At 44.4% G+C, this 22,365-nt stretch overlaps 1 protein-coding gene across 2 annotated transcripts in view; it reads right to left on the bottom strand.

Moving 5' to 3' along the window:
- Positions 1-19,004, bottom strand: part of CS (citrate synthase) — a 36,982-nt gene extending 17,978 nt beyond the window's left edge. The window contains exon 1 of one of the 2 annotated variants that reach the window (XM_077328554.1): positions 18,735-19,004. In XM_077328554.1, the coding sequence (XP_077184669.1) occupies positions 18,735-18,788 (54 nt within the window). In that variant the 5' untranslated portion in view covers positions 18,789-19,004. Of the gene's footprint in view, positions 1-18,376; positions 18,483-18,734 lie in introns of those variants that run through there. The other variant, XM_077328555.1, reaches the window with a different exon arrangement.
- Positions 19,005-22,365: the final 3,361 nt, after the last annotated feature.

The raw sequence follows: 22,365 nt of genomic DNA, 5'->3' as shown, positions 1-22,365 counted from the left end.
GCTAAGAGAGAAAGGTTAATCCTCTAGGATTCTAAAACAGACTTTTTAAAAAGGCAAATAATACCTCAAACTAGAAATCATCAATCTACAGACATAATGGTGGTTTCTCTCACGTATGTTCACACATACGCTAGTGTTAGAGAAACTTGGGAAAAGTGGCATCTTTCGGGGAATCCTAGGTGTAAATCTCGTTCATTATTTACATGTCAGGCTGCCAAGAACTTAAAAAATATGCTGGTTGGGAGTAAACTGAAAAAAATCAACATAAATACTTGGATGGATAACAGAATGACTCCAAAGGGAAATTTTCATTGTGCGAGATGTACAGTTTGTCTTAAAACATGTTTCAGGGTTCTTCTAGTACCAGTAATTACTACATAAGATCTTTTGTAAATTGTAATTCTAAAGGTGTGATCTATGCTATACTATGTGGATATCCACACAAGGTTTATTAAAGTAAAGGTAAAGGTAAAGGTATCCCCTGTGCAAGCACCGAGTCATGTCTGACCCTTGGGGTGACGCCCTCCAGCGTTTTCATGGCAGACTCAATACGGGGTGGTTTGCCAGTGCCTTCCCCAGTCATTACCATTTACCCCCCAGCAAGCTGGGTACTCATTTTACCGACCTCGGAAGGATGGAAGGCTGAGTCAACCTTGAGCCGGCTGCTGGGATCGAACTCCCAGCCTCATGGGCAGACAGCTTCAGACAGCATGTCGCTGCCTTACCATTCTGCGCCACAAGAGGCTCTTTTATTAAAGTATACATATATTAATATATAAATTGCATTAGATTACAGAGAATACAGGCTCTGCTGGTTGGGCATTTCATGGCCTTGAAACACTCAGATAAGCAGCTGAAGTTCTGGATCACTGAAAGAGCAAAAAATTTCAAAACTGCAGCTGTATTGTCTACTGAGAAGTTCAGGAACCATACGCTGAACACCATGGTGCTGTCTGGCCTGAACAAGGAAACAGACTGGTCTTGTGCTTTCTGAGAGAATAGCTGAGTCATTTCAGTTGGTTCTGCCCAGGTGTAAGAGCTACAATCCAAAAATCAACATGAACAGAGTTAGGTACATTTGAAACACTGTGGTTCTATCCTAATTGAAAACTGTTATAGTGGTAGTCTTCTGATGACACTGGTAGACAGTCGTATTGAAGTTCCCCGAGAAGAAAGAGGGAATGGAGCTGTTTGGCTATCGCTTGCCAGTGAAACCATAGTCCACACACTCTCACTGGATAGCTGCCAATGCTTGTCATCTGACAGGTTCACTTCTGCCCCCTCCCATCACAAACTAGCCAGACACACAACCCAACTCAGACAAGAGCTGGCCTGTACAAACCCTGGTTATTTTACACCTGAGTGATCTTGGGATGACATCAGCTTTCTTAACACAATGTTTTACATTTACTTTGGAAAACAGGAAAAAAGGAAGATGTATATAACTGCTTACATAGGGAAAGGGAAGTGGGGGGAAATTTCAAACACATGGGAGAATATGGAACAAAGATAAAAGATAGTGCAACCTGAACCAACTGGTTTCCTAGCTTAACATGTTACTATTATTATTATTTGTCAAATTTCTATCCTGTCCTGTCTCAAGCGACTCTAGGCAGGTAATGAATCCATACAATATAAACTGTTTGAAACCTATTTTACACTTTGGGGGGGAATAGTGGAAGAGGCGGTCCCAAAGATATGAGGGTCCCAGACCATTAAGGGACTTAATGGTAAGAACCAGAATCTTGAATCTGATTCAGTCTCCAATCTGGATCCAGTGCAGCTGCACAAGTTATCTGCTGTAGCTCACTACGGAGTCCCCATAAGGACTTATGCCTCTGCATTTTGGACCAGATGGAGGTTGAGTCAGTCTCAAGGGTAGCCCCTCTTAAAGCAAGTTACAGTAATCCAGTCTAAAGGTGACCATCGCATGGATCACAGTGACTTGGTTGGGAATTGACAGAAAGGTGCCAGCTGCCATGCCTGGCCAAGATAGTAAAAAGCCTGGCAGGAAGCATTTGTGATCTGAGCTTCCATCGATAATGAGAAGTCCAGTTATCACACTCAGACTCTTGATGCTCACTGAAAGTGTTAATTGGGCCCCATCAAGGAGTTGTAGCGATGGCCCAGCTTGGCTGGATTTAACTTCAGCAAACTCCACTTAAGCCAGTCCACCATGGCCTCCAGACATCAGGCCAAGGATGGGGGGGGGGGGGCGGGCAGGTTGGATGGATGGCCATCCATCAGCAGATGTAGTTGGGTATCATAAGTGTACTAGTGACACCACGTTCCGAAATTCCAGGTTAGCAGGGTGAGGGAGCATTAAACAACATCAGGGAGAGAATCACTCCCTGCAGGTCTCAACATACCAGGGAGTGCCACTGGGGTGTTCTCTCCCCAGTGCCACCCCTTCTTGCCGCAACTGATACAGAAAGGGAGCTGGAGGTCCATTGGCCATCTCGGGAAGTGACATTTGATGGCTTCAGGCAGCTCTCATTAACCAAAGTGGACAATTGCTGGGGTCAGTCAGGGCAACCACCTGCCCACATGATGTCTGTCCATCTTGGCTGCTCCAACGGAGCAACCAGCAGATAGGAGGCCCTCTCACGGATATTATCAACATCTCCCTGTCAACCAGGGAGTTCCTTGAGGTGCTGAATGGGTTGGTGGTTCGTCCCTTGCTGAAGAAACTATTGCTTAATCCACGGAACCTGGCAAACTACCACTAAGTCTTACATCTTGCATTTCTGGGAAAGGTGGTTGAAAAGACTGCTGCAGATCAACTCCTGGCATTCTTGGAGGAAGCTTGCGCTCGATCTATACCAGTCAGGCCTCCGTCCTGGCCACAGGATAGAGACGGTGTTGGTCGCACTGACAGATGACCTTTGGCACCAGCTAGATAGGGATGGTTTGGCTATTCTTGTGATGTTAGATCTGTCAGTCACGTTTGACATCGTTGACCATGAAATCTTAGCCTACCACTTCACTGGGACTAGCATTCGTGGGGTAGCCCTTCAGTGGCTGGTTTCCTTCCTTCAGAATTGGACACAGGGTGTTGCAGTGGAAGAAGAGTTTTTAGCTTGCTTTAGGATGCTTTGGGCTGATCCTGCGTTGAGCAGGGGGTTGGACTAGATGGCCTGTAAGGCCCCTTCCAACTCTATGATTCTATCACATTGTTTTCAACTCCTCTGTGGAGTTCCAAAGGGGACGGTTCTCTCCCTCGTGCTCTTCAACATCTTCATGCATACTTTAGCCCAGCTGGTCCAGAGTTTTGGGCTGGGCTGTCAGTATGCAGATGACACCCAAATCTATCTCCTAATGAATAGCCACCCAGATTCCACCACAACCCCAGAAACATTTGCCAGATGTTTGGAAGCCATAGCTGGATGGCTCGAGAGGAGTCGCCTGAAATTCAACCCCTCCAAAGGGAGGAAGGGGGCAGATCAGGAAGCGCACCTGCCCAGCATGGCCAGGATGCAGCATTGCATTGGTTTCCAGCTGCAGCCTGGATCAAGTTCAAGGTTTTGGTTTTAATCTTCAAGGTCCTGCGTGTTCTGGAACCCATATATTTGAGGGACCATCTATCACCTTATGCCCCCCGCAGGGCAAGTACTAACTTGTTGACACTTCCTGGCCCAAGGAAGATTTGCCTGGCCTCAACCAGGGCCAGTCCTTTTCAGTCCTAGTTTTGGCCTGGTAGAATGAGCTCCCAGAAGAGCTGAGGGCCCTGCAGGGCCTACAACATGGAGCTCTAGGTCTTTGGTTAAGGCCAGAGCAAGGAAGATCTAGGGGGCCCTCCATATTTAGCTACATTCACACAGCAAGCACCCAGACCTCTGCCGGGTGGGAGGTTAGGTTTTTTAGCTTGCCGGCAGTTATTGTGGATTTTTATATTGTTTTACTTTTTATGTGTGGTTTTTATGACTGTAACCTGCTGCAAGACGGTTTCCGATAGCAGCAGGAAACAAATCTGATTGATTACCTGTCCTCCAAACACTGCTGGCTCTTTGCCAACTCCTGGCTGATCTGTAATTTCCTCGCTACTGCTCTTTCTGAGACTCATTTGGTCTCCTGTTGTGGATTCCCTCCTTTTCCTATTTGCCTCTTCCACATTCATTCTTTGAACTCCACCTTAGCAACATATGCATTCCAGCTGTTCTGAGGCAGTCCATGCTATAGCTAAACAACATGGCTGAATGCAAACCTCCCCCTCCCCCCCAGGGCACCTCAAAACAGACAGCTCCAATCAGCGAGGGTTCTGGGACAGGAAGCCATGAAAAAGCTGAGCAAGGAGAAGCAAAGCTGTTTCTCTTCAGGGTGCAGTAGCCTTAAGAATACTGCAGGATCCAAGAGACTCCTGAAATGTTGCTAAAAGGCAGCTACACAGCTAAAACTGAGTATGCAAAACGGAGAGCAAAAAATCAGCCCCAAACCCACCCCTGTTTTATTCCTCTCCCAAATCAGAAATTTCAGGAAATCATTGTTTAAAGCAAACAAACAGAGATTGTTTTGGGGTAAGTAGCATGTCTTCCAGAGCTGTAGCTAAGAAGCAATGATCTCTTCTTTGCTCCTCTGGACCAAGAGATGTCCCTTGGGGAAACACCCAGAAGGAGACAGGGAAATAGAAAAACCAAATGAATATTCACCAGCAAAAACTGTCATTTCCTATCACAAGCAGCTGGTTGAACTGGCAAAGCATACCAGTTAGGAGGTCAAGAAAATTACATGCATCTATCATCACCCCATGAGAAGCAAAACTGGACTGCTTAACATGATCATAGAATCATAGAGTTGGAAGGGGCCATACAGGCCATCTAGTCCAACCCCCTGCTCAACGCAGGATCAGCCCTAAGCATCCTGTACAACCACCTGTACAGTCCAGTAAGTTAATTGTACTGTGCATCCCTCTTTCTCCTCCTACCTCTTGCCAAAATAACCCATGGAGATTTGTACTGGAAGAAAAGATTAAGAAAGGAAATGGCAGTCCCACTTCTGCAATGTGCTATCCTGCTAGAAGAGGCCTGTTCTAAGACATGCCCAGAAAGGAAGCTCAGGAACCTGGTTCAGTCTTGCACCTTCGGCAGCAAAAGCAGTAGACCAAACATTCATAAAAGAGCAGGCCCAAATAGGCAGGACAAGGAAGGAAAGCCCAAGAACCAGCTACAAAGGGAAACAAACTTGCACCAGCCAGTACATGTGCAGAATTAATAAAAGCTGGTATGGATATGACCCAATTCAATAAGCCGTGGAGCAGAAGAGTAGAAATGGACATGAAAGCAGACATTGGGGAGCTCTGGGGATGGGAAAGGATATTTAAAAAATGCATGCTTCAAAATTTACAGTTAACCCATATGTCCCAAGTAAAGAACAGAGCATCACTTCCTGCTCAAAAGAATCTGAGTAATTTGGATCATGCCTCTGGCAAGATCATTATTTTTTCTCTCCTCCCTGGAGGGGATCCCTTCCCAGCACATGCATAGCCCATACCCCAATTCCCCAACTACCACTAAAAATCAGATCCCAAGTCACAAAAGGACTTCTGTGTTCCATGCACAGTCTCCAAAGCAAAAACCATCCAGAGTTGGAGGCTTAGCAGGAGCAATTTCTCTTCCACAAATGGGAAGCAATTCTAAGTTTATCCTTATGAAAGGGCTAAGTCCCTGAATAAATGACCTGGAAAATAGAATTGTTTTGCTAAGGTTATAGATCCGGCATTCAGATGCTGGTAAACTCACCATCTGTATCGCCATTAAGCTTCATTTTGATAATCCATTTTTCACGGACCTATACCCAAAGTATCATATAAATGGAAGGTGCTGTCTGGCCCTTGAGAGATACATGTAAAATTGTAGTATTAACTGATAATTCTACCCCTAGGAAATCAGGTGACTGCCTGGGCATGAGCCTGATCATCCCTGTGGAATCCTGGCAGATGCTATCCTGTTGAATTGGCAATTTCACAAGTGGAATATTCCTAACCCAGATCTCATTGTGCTGGGACTGCCTGAATGCCCTTGCAAGGCGCTCACTGTGACCCTAATGTCACACTGAGGAGTTCCCTCACCATTGGAAGAATCATCTTTGCAAATCAAATCCATGAATCTGGCACCTACTAAACAGTAGTTAGTTCCTCTAAGCTGACTACCATTGTATTTGATCCCTTGATCTCATTTATCAAACTTCTGGAACAATCTGATTCCCACACAGCGGAATCACATGCAGTAAAATTTGATTAGTTGGAACAGCTAGTCCTGTACCCCTCTTTTGTGTGCTGCCATTTCCCACTAGTATTTCTCTTCAGTCTTGCTCTTCTTTTAAAAAATTGTGTTTTTATTACCTCTCTTCATCCCAGGTGAAAAGGTATCAAAATCCCTCCCACAGCCCCATTTTTTTGGCATCATTTTGGACCTATCCTATTACCCACAGCCTTACAAGTTGGGCTGTGGGTAATAGGGTAGGTCCTATGATTTCAACTCTCCACTCCCTGAACTTGCTGCTGCAATTCCCTCCCCCACCTGGTTAGTTCAGCTCCTAAAACTCCTGTGGACAACCCCTCCTCTCCCCCTGTTGTCTTCCGGCTTGTATGTCTTTATCCCCCTTTTAGGTAGACAAGTTTTCCTGTCCTTTACTGCATTGCCTTTTCCTTTCTGTAATTTTCATTGCCACTTTCCCTGCATTGCATAGATTAATTTGACCACTGCTGTATGAACCCCCCATTTTTTAGAAGTTTCTCTCCCTCTTGTTTTTTTGAGTATTGATGTTGACCCTGGTATAGACATAATAACCTTAAGATATAGGTGCTCAAAACAGGCATGCTTGTTCCATGCATTAGGGAAAACCCTTACACATTATGACCCTGACACGTATATACCAATTTAGTTAACAAATTCCACCATTATCCACAGGAAAAAAAGTCATGTACAGAAGACTGAAGACGGGCTTTAGCTGAACCTAACCTCCAACATGGGGTCACGATGGGTCGGACACGACTTTGCACCTAACAATAATAACAAACCTCCAACAAGGCCTTTTCCTACTGTCATGTGACTCTTAGCCTAGCCTACGTCTCCACGTAACTTTAAAAAACACATATTATAATGAAGAGGCACAGATCTGATCAATCAATATCAATACCTGTAAATAAAATCCAGTTCCTAGTATTGTGGCTGAGTCCTTGTCATGTTTTTAGTGTTAGATGTATTGTATAAACAAAGTCTTACTTAGTTTATGGGCTCACCACTGTTGAAAACTGAACAGATCAATCATGAAACTCACTAAACAGTGCACTTATGAATGGGGTCATGATCACATGCTTCACTTAGCTGACCAACTTCTGACTTCAGGGGACCAGGTAACTCTTTCCACACATTTACTTTCCTAGTTCAGACTAGGAAAAGTTCAGACTTTCAAAAGGAACTCTCAGCTGTCTTGGGTTTTTCCATTCTATATTTGGTATTGGATGACTTTTTTGTATTCTTGACAAGCATTCTTTTGTCAACAAGATCTCAACTACAGCTACCACAATAGGTGGCCTATAAAACAGTGAAGCCAAGCCGAACTCCCAACACATCACCTGATCTCTGCTGACGAGTTGATTCAATGATGCACAAAAGGTATTTTTCACATACTGGTCAGGAACCAGAGCCAGCAAATGTCATTAGAGTTTTATTGGTGGACCCACTTGCACTATACTATTCAACAATGTTTCCGAGAGTATTATCTAGCCACACAAGTTTCCACCCAAAACAAACCTGAAGGGGAAATAAACACAGCAAAGATCCTTAGCAGAAGAAACAGGGTTACCCATACATTGCCACTTCACAGAGATGACCAAAGCAAAGTATCTCTTGCAATCATAATGATCAGTTTACACCTGGAAAACAAAGGAGACCCCATCGCTGGAGGATTGGATAATGAAACTATTGGATTTTTCAAAAATGGCTAGACTCACAGCATTGTTTAAGGATACAGACCTAGAAAAGTATAAAAATCAATGGAGACCATTTTGGAATTATATTGGGAAAACATATAAATTTGGAGTGGGAATCCTCAGTTGAGATTTAAAGAGGAGGTTCAGAATTTGTTTATTTGCATTTGTGTCAGTGTACAAAAATTATACGATATGTTGTATAAAGTGTTACTGGAAGTTCAATCATGTTATATTGGAAAACTACATGTTAACATGGAAATGTATTATTAATAAAGTTACTAATAAAGTGTGTGTGTGGGGGGGAAGTATACACCTGCCAGCCCATCCACTGCCTTCAGAAAGGACAACACTATTGAGATGAAGTCCTCTTTGCTCCAAAGGATCCAAACCATCAAAAATTATGTCAAGACTTAGCTTTGCAAATTAAGTCAAAGCTACATACAAGGTGTTGTGATTATAACTGAAGGAAGCGGAACAATTTTAGCATTCTCACACATAAAGTACCTCCTTCAATCTGCCATCTGATTTTAATGGTAAAGCTAGAAGTGCCTGCATTTGCCCACCAGAAAGCAAAGAGCAGCTGAGGCATGTGAGGGCAATGTGGAGAAGGAAATGGCATACATGAAAGGAATTTAAATGCCTACCTTTCACTGTTCCACCCAGCTGAATTTAGTTGAACCAGACTCTCCACACAGCCTTGAGAACTTCCATTTACTGCTTCCACAGGGCTCAAAGCAGCTTGCATAAGATTTATGAGAAGTCCCCCCCCCCTCCAACCTAAGCACAAACCAGACTGAGACCTTCAGCTGGGGTCCCATGTCCTGTCTGTCCTCACAACTGTATCCTGAGACCTAAATACCCAAATCTTCCATCTGTGAATCAAGGCAATTATCCACTGCAAGGGACATAATCTCTCTATGATACATTTCCTTGCCAGCAGCCAAATGGAAGCACTAGGAGGAAAAAATCAGGCAAAACTTGTAGGTTGAGTTGACAGGGTACTGCCTCTGACTCTTTCTACCAACTCAGCCTGCTTGTTAAGGAAGGCACCAGTCTCTCTTCCACCCTTGCTTCTACAGCCTTGGGAAACTAAGTTTATACTCAACACAGGGAGGAGAAAGCCAGAAGCTGATTTGGGGGCAGGAAACAGAAACAGCTTGGCACTTATATGCTATCCTCTTCTGCCCTGCTCCAATTCATGAATGCTAAACATTCTCCAGCCATAGTAAACTTCCTTAAGCCCAACAGGGAGTGAGGCACAACCCATCCAAAAGTCACTGAAGCTTCCTTACAAAGTATACAGATCCCTTTGGGCACCTGGGCAGAAAAGCTTTACAAGTAATGGTGATTTTCCTTGGGGATACAAATGATTATCAAGTTTGTGGACTGGGGGTGTTAATTTTATCACAAGAGATACATACACATGTTCCAAGATGGCCTCCTTTGCATTTACTTTATTTATATTCCTCCTTCTTCCCAATGGGGACTCAAAGTGGCTCACACGCCTCCTTTTCATCTTCACAAAAACCCTGTGAGGTAGATCAAGCTGAGAGTGTGACTCATGCAGGAAGGCAACTCACAAAAGTACCTGTCAACCAGAAGCCGGATGTACAGAAGGAACCAGCTTGCAGTAGTAGCCATCAGGATTTTTACAGCTTCCTCCCCACTTAATAACTAACATCAGTAATTAGGACTGATGCAACAGTGATCAGTTGGGGTTACAGTGATCAATTGTGGTGTTATATAATTCTTAATTTATTTTAATTTATATAATTATTAGATTTCTATACTGCCCTCCCATACTGCTCAATGTGGTTTTATCCATATGAATTACTGCTTCACTGAGTTTTTAGACTATGCAAACTGCCCTGAGACAGACAACTGAGAGAGGCGGTATATAAATTGCAAAATAAACCAATCTTCGAAGGTCTCATTTTCTAACTCACACCATCACTACCACAGCCAGTGTTCCCATTACTCCCTCTCTCTGCAGTGTCTGGTCCCTTTAAGCAGCAAAGAAACAGAAAAGCAGCCCAGCTTCTTTTTTCTACTTCAGGCAGTCAATAGGAGAATGACTAGGTGACTAGGGTTAGTAAACCAGCATAAAGGTACCCAACCCACTTTTAAAGAAAAACAGGTTTAGTAGCAAAGGTTCTGTCCTCTCATAGCATTTTCAGTCAAAACAGCACTGACTTCTTCAAGGTTTCCACTTCGCTGCATTTCACCTGTTTACTGTAAGCCCAAATTATCACTGTTCCCTCTAAATAGAGGGAAATCCACACAAATAAATACAGAGCAATGGCAGAAGGATAGCTGCAGTGATTGTTACTTTAGCAAACAGAAGACTCTTGAAGAATGCAGGAGCCTCAAGCATTTTAAGAGAAGTCCTGTTCTTAGTCATAGAACATCTGAGTCTGCCATGGGGTTAGAGAGAGGCCTACAAACTCTGTCTCAGAAAGGAGGAGAAATAAGGAAGGAAAATAATGATGAAATCATGACTCAGAGTCCAAACCATTTCTGTTTTGGAAGACACACATACTTTTAGATCACAGAAATGTATTACAATTCAGTTTTAAAAGCTACCACTGTCCATTTTCTACTGTACTGTCCATTTTCTAGTGTCAAAGTAGTATTTCTGATAGTAGTATTTCTACTAGTAGTATTTTTATTATTGAAGTCCAGACAATGTTTTTCAAAACCCAAGCACCGTGCATGTAAAACATTGTATTTCCCTTTCAAATGTTTGTTAAGTAAAAGCACTGTTTGGGGGGAGGGGGGGTTACATCTTAAGACAAGAATATGCAGGAAGAGGCAGAAAACAGCGTACTTATGAGTATCTCATCTTTACAGTGAAATGGTGATTTGAAGTCTATGCACTGGCCAGACGTCTGCAAGGTTTACTAGTCACCAGAGCAGAATGTACTCATTCAAGGTATGATAAGGTTACTATTGATAATTTGCTCCTGGTGCCCTTTAAGCACAATGACCAAATTTATTTTTAACTGTTTGCAATGCTCAACAGCACCTTTGCAGTGCTGTTGGAATGTGCTTTCTGCAGTAAGAGCATCAGTAAACAGTAAGAAAAACAAGGTTCAAGACGGCAAAATAAGGCCACAAAAAGACAGAGTGACCCAAACTGGAAATCATTGCAGACTTAAAGTTTTACAAGCCCCAGCCACTTGAGACTGTCCAGCACCCTGCATTTCAAGTAAAATGTTGACTATACAGTTCTAAGTGTCCCATGATTTCTCAAGAAAGGAGCAAAAATAAACTAGTATCCACAAAAAACTGAGCTGCATACCAGATTCTACAATATATTGACATGCAAATCACATATAACAACCAGTCGGATTCTATGTTTCTGTCAAGCTACACAACCCAACATTAATCCATAACCGGAGGAGAAAAGAACTTAACACAGTGGACACAGCTCAGAGGACAACCCAGTTGGTGGGCCTATAGGAGAAAACATGCACACAGAAAGAACTTCCAAGATCCTTTTATTCGGTCTACAACAGGTGTGCATTTCAGCAATGAAGATATATCCCTGATACTTAGGGAACAAATGGATTTTGAGCTGCAAAGCTATTGTGCCCTGCCCTTGCAATAGGGACACACGTAGCAGATCAAAGTCTTTGTTCACTGCCTTTGTGCAGAAGACAGAAGTTTTTATCTGCCAGCAGGAGACCAAGCCACTTAAAGGATTCATACTAGCTAAATCTGTTTAGACAGAGCCTAGAAGACATACTGTGACCTAGAGAGCCACAATCACATTGCATCAAGGATGCACATTCAGTTATCCAGCCAGAAAAAAGCCAAAAACACCTAATTGGTATTTTTGAGTATTAATTCATCTGAATAACCTCCCCTCCCTTTCATTTATCTGAAAGGTCTGAGCCCAAAAATGTATGGGATATTTGCAGGACCATCAGATAGGCACAGTTGGAGTACATTTCAAGGTCTCTCAGTCACTTTAAAATGCCTTCATGGTGCCCTCTGAAGGCATTTAAAGGGACTGAAATGCCCTCTGAAGGCATTTAAAGGGACTGAAAGTCCTTTGGCATTTACTTGCACCTTCCCTTTAAACACCTTCCTCCCTACACTGGAAAGAATGGAAGATGGGGACACTTTCTTTGGGGGCCCAAAGAATTAGCCCTCCTGGTTCAGTATTTTTCAAATGGGAGGGGGGTAAGGAAAGGCACCAGCAGCTATGCTGCAAATTTGGTGACTCTCTCAAAATATAGCCCCCTCTCAGCCCCAGATACGCCCAGATTAATTCTTCATTATAGCCTACGGGAACCAGTGACTACAAAGGCTATAATAGAGCTGAAAACTCAGCATTACTGAATCCAAATATCACATCGATCTTGAGTTTCTGGAATATACCTGAACCTGAAAAATTCCATTTGGGGTTTTTTTTTTTGCACACCCCTAATGAATATTAAAGACATGTTCTATATACATATCTGACAAAAAAGAGTGTTGTCCCTTAAAAGCTCATATCGTGAAAATCTTGTCTGTCTCTAAGATGCTACTGGACTTGAAACTAGATATTCTATATAGAATAGATACGTCCCCAATTTTCAGCCTCATGTTATTTGGAGATATTATCAGATTTCAAGTAATGGGACCTCTCTTAATAGAGACCTTGAAGTTTATTTCCTTATTTCTGATTGACACACATCCAGATGACTTCACCCAGCCAAGGGCCACCTCACCAGTGAAACTCAGCAACTGTTAACTCACTACATGCAATAAAACATGATGAGTCAGTTTAAATACCCAAGTTAATATTCTCTGCACAAGAGTACTTGTTGGCAAGTCCTTTCCACTTACAGGGTGCCAACTTAAAGTCAACTCTCAACTGATTACTTCCCCTCCTACTCAGGTACGTGTGACCATAAAATCAGACTACTTTAAAATGTTTCATTAAATGGACTACAGGGAAGGGGTTATTATGAAATATTCTATTAACACTGGGTCATAGTCCAAAAGTGGCCAGAAGTCTGCAAGATATAAAAGTAAGCAGGCATTTGTTCATTTTGGTGTTGTGCATTTATCACCATATACTTTAACTTCCTTGAAGTTAAAACAGCATGACTGTGAAATTATGCTCATTATGCTCAAATTATATTAGAGAAGACGCTGCATTTAACAAAGGCTTGAGTTGTGTGAACAACAACAGAAGTCCCTCCTTGTTTGAGGATACTTTGGAAAATCAAACATTAAAGGCCTGGTAGAGACAGAACATTCCTGACCTCCAAACTATGGATGATCAGTCTCTCCCCCAAATTCAGCTGCATTTAGCGCTTAGAACAAATATGGGGGCAGGTAAACTTTTGTTCCATCTTGAAGTTTAGAATCCCAATTTTAGCAAGCTGATCAAAGAGACCCCTGCCCATAGCCAGGTTGCAAGCCCATTCGCTCACTTCCTCCCTATCACCTGGAAGTATTAGCCCATTTACAAGACCAAATATGGACCATAAAGGCCAAGCAAAATCCAGAGGGAGCCCACTTTGAATAAATCAGAAGGAAGGAGAAAGAGTGTTGAAGAAGTCTACCTACAGCTATAGACTACTCTCTCAACTACTAATCTCTTTATTTTCTAAGAGTTCTGGGGAAAGCAATAAGGGATTGGGGGGGGGGGAGGAAATGATTTAGCCAAAGCTTAGAGAAGCTAGAATTATACAGCTGACATTATAACCAGCCTATCTCTCTCAAATGGTAACGAGAGACCTAGTGATGGTTTCCTCGGAAAACCTGAATTGGAGCATTTTCTAATTCTCATTTAAATACCTAAATAGTGTTAACAAAATGATAAATGATAAATAGACCAAGCCCTAGCACCAGGATTTGTCCATGCTTCCTATCTCAGCTTGAAAGCAAGACAGATTTGCTGTACAAAATCCCTACAGATAAACAGATTATATTTATATATATGCAGGATGGAAAAGGTTCCCTAGAAAAATCTAACGCTGGAAAATATTTCAGAAAAATGTCTGCCCCACATCAATGCACACACCTATGTTGCAGTGACTGAGTCTGGCAGGTTACCCAGCTGGCTGTATGTGGAGGAGGAGCAGGAAATCAAACCCAACTCACCAGGTTAGAAGTCGGCACTCCTAACCACTACACCAAGCTGGCTCTCATGTTACTCAAGTACACCCACACAGCCTCTCTGCTTTCTTACAGACCAGGATCACAGGATAATCAAGAAACTGATCCTGAGAAAGCTTGAAGTCAACAAATGCTTACCTTTGCAACCTCAGCTGAGAAGAACCTATCCGTTCTTGCTTACTTCACCTATGAACCAGAAGCCTCCCAATGACTGCAGAAACACAAGAATCAGAGGGCCTATTCAAACCCTTCTGAAAGTGGATAAACCCTGGGCAGTAGAACAGCACAATCATATCTACCCAGAATTCCTTCATTACCATTAAGTGAACACGATGTCTAATTGATCACTGCTGCCAAGATAAAAATACACACACAATTAAGGCTTGAACATTACAGGGTGACACAATTGGGACAATAAACACCATGAAGGAATGATCAAATCAACACAAAAGAACAAAGGGCAGGCCCCTCCCAGCGCTGCTACCAATTAATGCTATTGTGTGGGAGTAGCAGGGATGGCAAATACTGTACACAGAGGCAAAACGTGCCAATGTTTAAGGCAGGCAGGCAGGCTGGCCCAAGCCCTGAGCACATGGCATATGCCACATTCCCAAAGCTGTGACTAGGCCCACAGACCACAGTTTCAGTATGAATCTCAAATACCAGCAGAGGCACAAAGCTACTTCTCTACAAACCCATTAACAACAGTTCCAAGGAAGATACACCTGTCATTGGAGATCCCATGGATATGTCACACAGGGTTAAAGACATTTCAGTAAGAGATGCTTTCAAATGCTGTGAAATCCTGCTAGCTGTGTAAGTGTCTAGATAACATCAAAGGCTACTCCATCCTTAACTGCATGATTACTGTCACCTGTGGAAACAAGACCGGTTCCTCAAGAAAAACGACAATTAAATCCATTCCTTATACATACACATTTGCATTATATATACAGTTGCATATAATCAGGGAGATTCACTACCCCAATATGCTGCCCATCATGTTTTTAAAAAAAAATTGGAAGGGACCAGGTAGATGTTTTGGCCACTGAAGATTTGATTGGCTGTGCAGATTTTTAAAAACACTGCTTGGCAGCAGCTTCTACTGCTGGAACACAAGAATCTTCCCGGTTCAACTGAGGGTAAGCTGTGGCAACCAGTTTTGTGGCTGTGCCCACCACACTATGTCAGAATCCCAAGGTGCCCACTGGTTTAAAAAGGTTAGGGGCCCCTGCTGTACACCACCATGTTGCTTTAGTATAAGCATGCATAGGGTGGACTCTTTGTTTAAAAACACTCAACCAAAGAAAAAAACTTCCAAAAATTCTAAGCTCTTACAGTCCAAGCTGAGTGTTTTACATATCCTCAAGTCTCAAGACACCCATGTAATAGAATTAATAGTGCCAGAAATATAACTACTCCTGGGAGGAGAAAGAATAACCTCTGCACATCAAGTAGGAAGATTAAAACAGAGAACAAAAAGCAGCCATCAAAAAAAGAAAGGGGAGGGAGAAAGAGAGAAGCCAAGGCAGAACAAATTAGGAGCGTTAAGACGAAGAGCTTACCGAGGTCACTATGAGTCTAGCTCATCTGGCTTTTGTCTTAAACACTAAGAATGTACTAATTTTAACTTTTCCTGGTTACAGGTACAGGTACTATTCCCTCACCAGGGGTTGTATTCCACCCCAATTTCCATGTGTGCAAGGAGAGCATTTTTGACAATATCACTTTCTGTAGCAGGATATACCCCCCCCAAGTTTCTGAACCCCTCAAAAATAGCTTGGAAGGGGTTTCCCACAGCAAAAGTGATTGTGGGAAAACACACACACAAACCCCAAACTGCAGTAATCTAGGCAGGATCCAAGCCTAGGCTCAGCCCCTGAAAAGTTTTCAGAAACTACAATTAGAACACTGTAGCCACTGTTCATTGCTGACTGAAGTAGGTAACAGGGACCATATTACTCCAGTCTCCACCTATCTCTACTAGGTTTCCATTTTGCTTCCAAGCCATAGGTATTGATCTTTAAAGCCCAATATATTTGGGATCATCCTACTTAGGGAACCCCTACTCTTACAGGAACATGCTCGACCATTACAGCAATCTTCTGAGGCAGAAGTTAAATGGGTTGGAACCCAAGACAAGGCATTCCTGGTCATGCCATCAAAACCATGGAAAATTCACCACAAGGGTGTCCATCGGTCTCTATCACTATCTTCCATCAGTGGATGAATATATATTTTTTAATTTTGCCTGGTATTCACTCAATGATCCCTCTATTCTGCTTATGCTTTAATTGCTGCATCTGTGTTTCATATATGTATTTGAGGTTTTGTTTTAACTGAATCTCCTTTTATTTATCCCTAATAATTTTTATCCACCATGCTGGTCTTGAATGGGCAGAAAGGCAGATCAAACATTTTCAAATAATGAAAACCTACAAAAATGGTCTTTCCAAGAGACAAATGGCCACAGATTATTACTAACACTATCAACATGTCCTTTTTTAGACCAAACAGTGCCATACTAGAAGGGAAAAAGCCAGGAGCTGCAAGGCTGTGTGTGTGTCCAAATGAAATTGGCAGAAGGCCCTTGACCATGAATAGGCCATGACTGAATTTTCCAGCAAGGCAGCAGCAAAAAGACCAAGGAACAGTATCTAAAGAGAGACCAGAAAACCTGAGAAGACAAGCTGGGAATCTCCAACTTTAATAGAATCACTATTGCAGGGGTAGTCAAACTGCGGCCCTCCAGATGTCCATGGACTGCAATTCCCAGGAGCCCCTGCCAGCGAATGCTGGCAGGGGCTTCTGGGAATTGTAGTCCATGGACATCTGGAGGGCCGCAGTTTGACTACCCCTGCACTATTGTATAGAATATGCTTATAAAAAAGACATTCACCTCCTTAACTTAAATACTACCAGTTCACAAAAGGGAGAGTAAGTTCCCTCCACCTCAAGGCCTAATTTGCCCCTATCTTGTTTCAACAGACCAGGCAGTAAGCCAATAAACAGCCCTTAATTTATACAAAGTCAGATATATTAGGCAATTTCAGCCTTAGTGATACTAGCAAACCACCAGCATTATGTTATCAATTTCTGCAGTTATGGTGATATTCAATTCCCACCTTAAAATATAGGAAAAGCAGCACAGGCCTAAAATCTCTAGATACAACACATCAAGTTCAGGAGAAACTGACCCTTTTTTTCTCTAAGCACATTACAAATAAACGTTTCAAGGAAAGAAGATAACTTGCTTTGTTGATTTTATATGGGACTTTTGCCAATCCCATAGGGCAGGAATTCCCAACCAGGGGTTCATGGGAGCTCAGGAGGGGGTCCACAGCCTTTCCCTTCCTGCTTTAATGGCCTCTGACATAAGCTAGGGAACCAGCCACTTCCACTGTTTCCCCCTCCCCCTTCCCAAACGTGAGTTCTCTCATGGTTTCTCTAGCCTGGAGGGGACCAGACCTGCATGCCTACTCCTGCTTTAAACCATGTCCCCTCCCCCCCCCCCCAATCCTCTTTGAGCCTTCCATTAACACAGGTGGTCATTTCTGGTGATATGTCATTTCCAGGGGTGTGACTGGGAGGTGTGGCCAGCTAACACAACTTCAGGAGCTCCTCAAAGCCTGAAAAATTATTTCAGGAGCTTCTCCATGGTCAAAAGGTTGAAAAAGGCTGCCATAGGGTTTTCAAAGGCAAAAAGCATTCAGCGGTCTGACCTTGCGTAGCAATCCTGATATCTTTGGTGGTCTCCCATCCAAATAACCAGAGCCAATCCTGCTTTTTTTCTGAGATCAGGCTAGCCTGCTTAAGGAAGGCCAATGAGCAAATGAGAAGCAACCATTTTCCCAGCTATACAGGGGTAGTCAACCTGTGGTCCTCCAGATGTCCATGGACTACAATTCTCATGGCTCATGGGAATTGTAGTCCATGGACATCTGAAGGACCACAGGTTGACTACCCCTGCACTAACTAACCCAGTTTAGTTTGTCCACTTCAGTCACATACTATTAAAAGGATGCACCTTTCCCCTAAATACCAACTTAAGCCTGGGGGAAGTTATGTCATGTGAAAGCAGCCCTTTCCCCCTTAAGCAAAGCAGCTTCCACACCTAGATCATAAGGACACAGGGGGAGGGGGGGAGTCAGCCGAGGTAGCTCCAAAGCACACCGTGACAGCACCCCAGACTGTCATTGCAAGCCAACCCAAAAGGGGTGGGTGGGACACGCGCACAATTCCGCCCCATGGCCATCAGAGTCTGCCCTAGCCACCATTTCAACCCTTTTCCAAACTGTTCTTTCCCATCCAAAGGAACCTGATCCTCACCCAACGACGACCCAGCAGGGAAGCCGAAGGCGGGAGAAAGGCTTGCTTTGGCGAGCGCGCAACGAAGACAGGCCGGCAACGCTATCCCAAGGGCAGAAGAGGTCGGAAATCCCAAGAAGGAGCCCTCCCCGCTCGCCACCAGCCTTCCATGCAACCGCGCCCTGCTCCTCGGCAAGGAAGGGGGAAGAGACGCCTGGAGGCAGGCAAAGAAGCGCGGCACTTGAAACCCCCGCCCGCCCTCCCGCCCCACCGAGCGCTGCAGGGACTCCTTCAGAAGCGGCCCGGCGAGCGGGCGCGGTCTCCGGAAGGCCCACTCCCGCGGGGGGGGAGGGGAGGGGGGAGCCACGAGAAGCGTCACCTTGGCCCCCAAGAGGCGCGCGGCCGCCCGGCTGCCGGCGGTCAACAGGGTCATGGCGAGCGTCGCGGGGCGCGGGGTGGCAGCGACGGGGAATCGGCGGCCGCCTGACAGGAAAAGGGGAAGCCTCCGCGGGCGGTGAAGAAGACCAAGGTTGAACGAGGCAGAGGTGGCGGCGGCGCCGGGCAGGGTCCTCGGCGACACGGGCAGCGTCAGCGGCGCAAGGCGGGGCGAGCTCGGCGAAGGCCCGGCTCCTGAACAGCGCCGCCCCTTTCCGCGGGAAAGCCACGCCCCCTCTGGGGTCTGGGCGCGACACCATTGGGCGGGGTGGGGCGATGGGCGGGGCTTCCGCGCTCACGGGTTTGCGGGAAGGACGATCGGGGCGTAGACGCGCCGGGGGTTTAGGCGTCCGTGGCAAACGCCTGATGGCTGGCGCCTTCCTACCAAGGGGCTGCTTCCCCCTCTCTCCCCCCCCCCACCCCCTTGAGTACGTGCGCCTTCTCCGAAGACTGGAACTCCGTCCCGAGGATAGTCTCACAGCGAGCGAAGGAGCCGTGGTGAGCGTGGCCAAACTTCTCCTTTTTTTTACGGCCCCGCTTCTCTCTTTAAGAGTTTAAAAAGAAATCCAGCCGCTTGGAAATCCAGCCCCACGACTTTGAGAGTTCGGGGCTGAGGAAGTCCCATTGGACTGCATGGGAATGGCTTCGGCGTGGATTTGCGTCCGAGAGGCTTATTTATACAGCTCTACACCTAAGCACAACGACCACGAGTAAAGCCCAGCAGCAGACCCTATGCCGGCAACTAGATTGTTAGCATCCTACTCTTCCCTTACACCAGGGGTAGTCAAACTGCGGCCCTCTAGATGTCCATGGACTACATTTCCCATTTCCCATAATGGACTACATTATGGGAAATGTAGTCCATGGACATCTGGAGGGCCACAGTTTGACTATCCCTGCCTTACACTGAATGACTCACTTCTGAGTGATCGTACTGCGAGTTGGTTGCCCTTCTGGAACTTAATGGTGGATACTGTTGTCAAAGATGCGGAACCAGAGCCAGCAATATGTTCTCAGAGTCTGATGTAGGAGACATCTGCTGAGGTGCTCCTCCCAAGGGAAGTCCCAGAAGTTGTTACCTCTGCACAAGTGTCCAAACCTACCGTGAAACCCCTCTGCACTTTGCATCTAGGTCCCAGGGTAGGCAGTGACCCTAAGTAGGCCCAGTCCTACTTAAAAGTCCACCCCTAAGTAGGAATGCATACATTTGCAATTAAGTGCCTGTAATAAACTTCTCACTAACTGGTTGCGGTTTCTGGTTCTGATGTGATAAGATTAACTGTAGCACAATGAATGGTCATTGTGTTTTCTTTCTGTCACAAGACTAACTCATACATTGTTCCCTTGCTATAGCATGGAAACTTGGGGGGGGGGTGGCAGATGCACTTTTACTGCATGTTGTCATGACATGGAGAGTGATCACAGCAAAATCTCAGCATCTCACTGCAGGCTTGAGAAAACTTATCATGCTAAAAAGGAAAGATCAAGGGAATATCCTCTAGCTGGGCATACTGATGGGGAGGGAAAAAATAGCCCAGGCTAGCCTCATCAGATCTTGGAAACTAATCATTGTCAGTCCTGGCTAGTATTTGGATAGGAGATTCCCCAAGAAATATCAGGGGTGTGATGAGGCAGGCAATGGCAAACCACCTCTGAATGTCTCTTGCCTTGAAAACCTCACAAGGTCATCATAAGTCACCTGTGACTTCATGGTCCTTCCAGCACCATCTGGTTCTCAGTGCTCTGCTGTGGCACTTTTACAGCAGGTAACAGTATGACAAAGTCACATTCACTACAGTTTGAAGGCGTACATATTTCTGGGAAAGAAAAACACCATAGGTAAGAGGACAGCTCCTCAGAGGTGTACAGCTGAGTTATTTGCATGGGGACAGCACACAGTACAATGCCAACAGTGACATAAGCTTGGATTCCATCACACAGCACAACTGAGATGTGTGGGGAAAGAATGACAGTGCGGGAGATGTTGCAGAACAAAAACTTTTCATAAGCTGAGCAGCCACATCAGACCGCTGTGTTCTGGCTAGCTCCCTTACTCCATTTGGTCCACTGCCTTAACGCATCCTTTTCATCATGATGACAAGTCACACACTTGCCAATTCTGGCATTTGCATGTGCCCTGCTGTCCCAGATGTGTGACTGAGAGTACAGAGTCCTCAGGCTGAACCTAACAGGAGGTCACCATAGCCTTCTCTTTCTGTCACTCCTGCCAGGCCCTTCTGCTGCTGCCAAGTTGAGTGAAATGGAATTGTGCCAGATGGCTTAAAGAAAAACAAGGCAACTCCTGAGCAGTGAGGATTTGTATGCATGTCTGTGTATGCCAACTTCCATCAAGCCACAGCCAACATACGGCAAGAGATGTTCAGACATGGTTTGCCATTGCTTTCTTCTACATATTGACCTGGAATTCCTTGGTGGTGTTCCGTCCAAATAGTAATTACCTTCCAAGTTCTGAAGAGATCCAGTTAGCCTGGACAATCCAGGTCAGAGCTGTGAGGATAGGAAATTCTAAATAAAAAAAAAAGTATAAGGATTTTGTCAATAAGAGGACAAAGGACCAACCCATTAAACAAAAAGAGCACCTTTGAAATAAATTCTTAACTCTAGAAGATGCCTTATTAAATAAATTAGCAGAACTGTAAATTAGCAGAACTGAATTTAGAAGCTGTAGAGACCATCATCTGTGGAAGCAATACAAACCAACTAGTCTTTAGGAAGCTATAGCACTTTTGGTATTCCTGCTGCTACAAACTAGTTTACAAACTAAAACGAATCCTGCTTTTTCTGGCATTTATTGATGGAGTGGTTAAGTTACTAGATTCAGTTTTGGGAGATCTGGGTTCAAATCCCCATCCTGCTGGTTGATGTTGGGCTTGTCACTCACTCTCAACCTAATGCACTTTACAGGGCCGTAAGAATAAAGGTGGAGAACTGCAAATGCTGCTCTGAGATTCTTAAAGGGCAGGATAAAAATGTACCAGACAGACCCATTTTGATGGAACATACAGAGGCAGAGACTTTCTAATGTAGAGCTTAGTCTTAAACTACTGTTTTCACTTATTCTCTCCTCCCTTTTCAAGAAATTGGGGAAGTAGATTAGACTGAGAGAGAGCCCAAAGTCATAAAAGCTGTGTCTTGCACATCTCTTGCTTATCTCATTTATCTTGCTTCTCAAGATTACTCAGTGCAGTTTTGAACCTGGGTCTGCAAAATCCTAGACCAGCACTATAACCAGTACCCCATACTGGCTGTCACACATGTTAGTGGACTCTGGTTGAACATCTGGGACTAACCAACAAACGTAACATTCTTAAGCATCACACTGAAAACAACATATACTGTAATGGTCTGCAGTACAGGCCCAGCATTGCAAGATCATATGCTGTCCTCAGCTAAAAGTTCTTACTCCATTTCTTTAAAAAGTCAATATTTGTTCTTCATTTTGTGCCTTTTTGAAATATTTGCTTAACTGGAATAGGAACAATTTCCCAAGCAGTTAATTATCAAACAAAGGGCATAGTCACTTCCTACAAGAGGGGGAAAAAACCCTTCCCTAT

The sequence above is a fragment of the Paroedura picta genome, chromosome 3 (assembly GCF_049243985.1).
Source record: "Paroedura picta isolate Pp20150507F chromosome 3, Ppicta_v3.0, whole genome shotgun sequence".
NCBI classification, from domain to species: domain Eukaryota; kingdom Metazoa; phylum Chordata; class Lepidosauria; order Squamata; family Gekkonidae; genus Paroedura; species Paroedura picta.
Note: the sequence above shows the minus strand (reverse complement) of the source record. Positions and strands in the feature narration are given on the sequence as shown.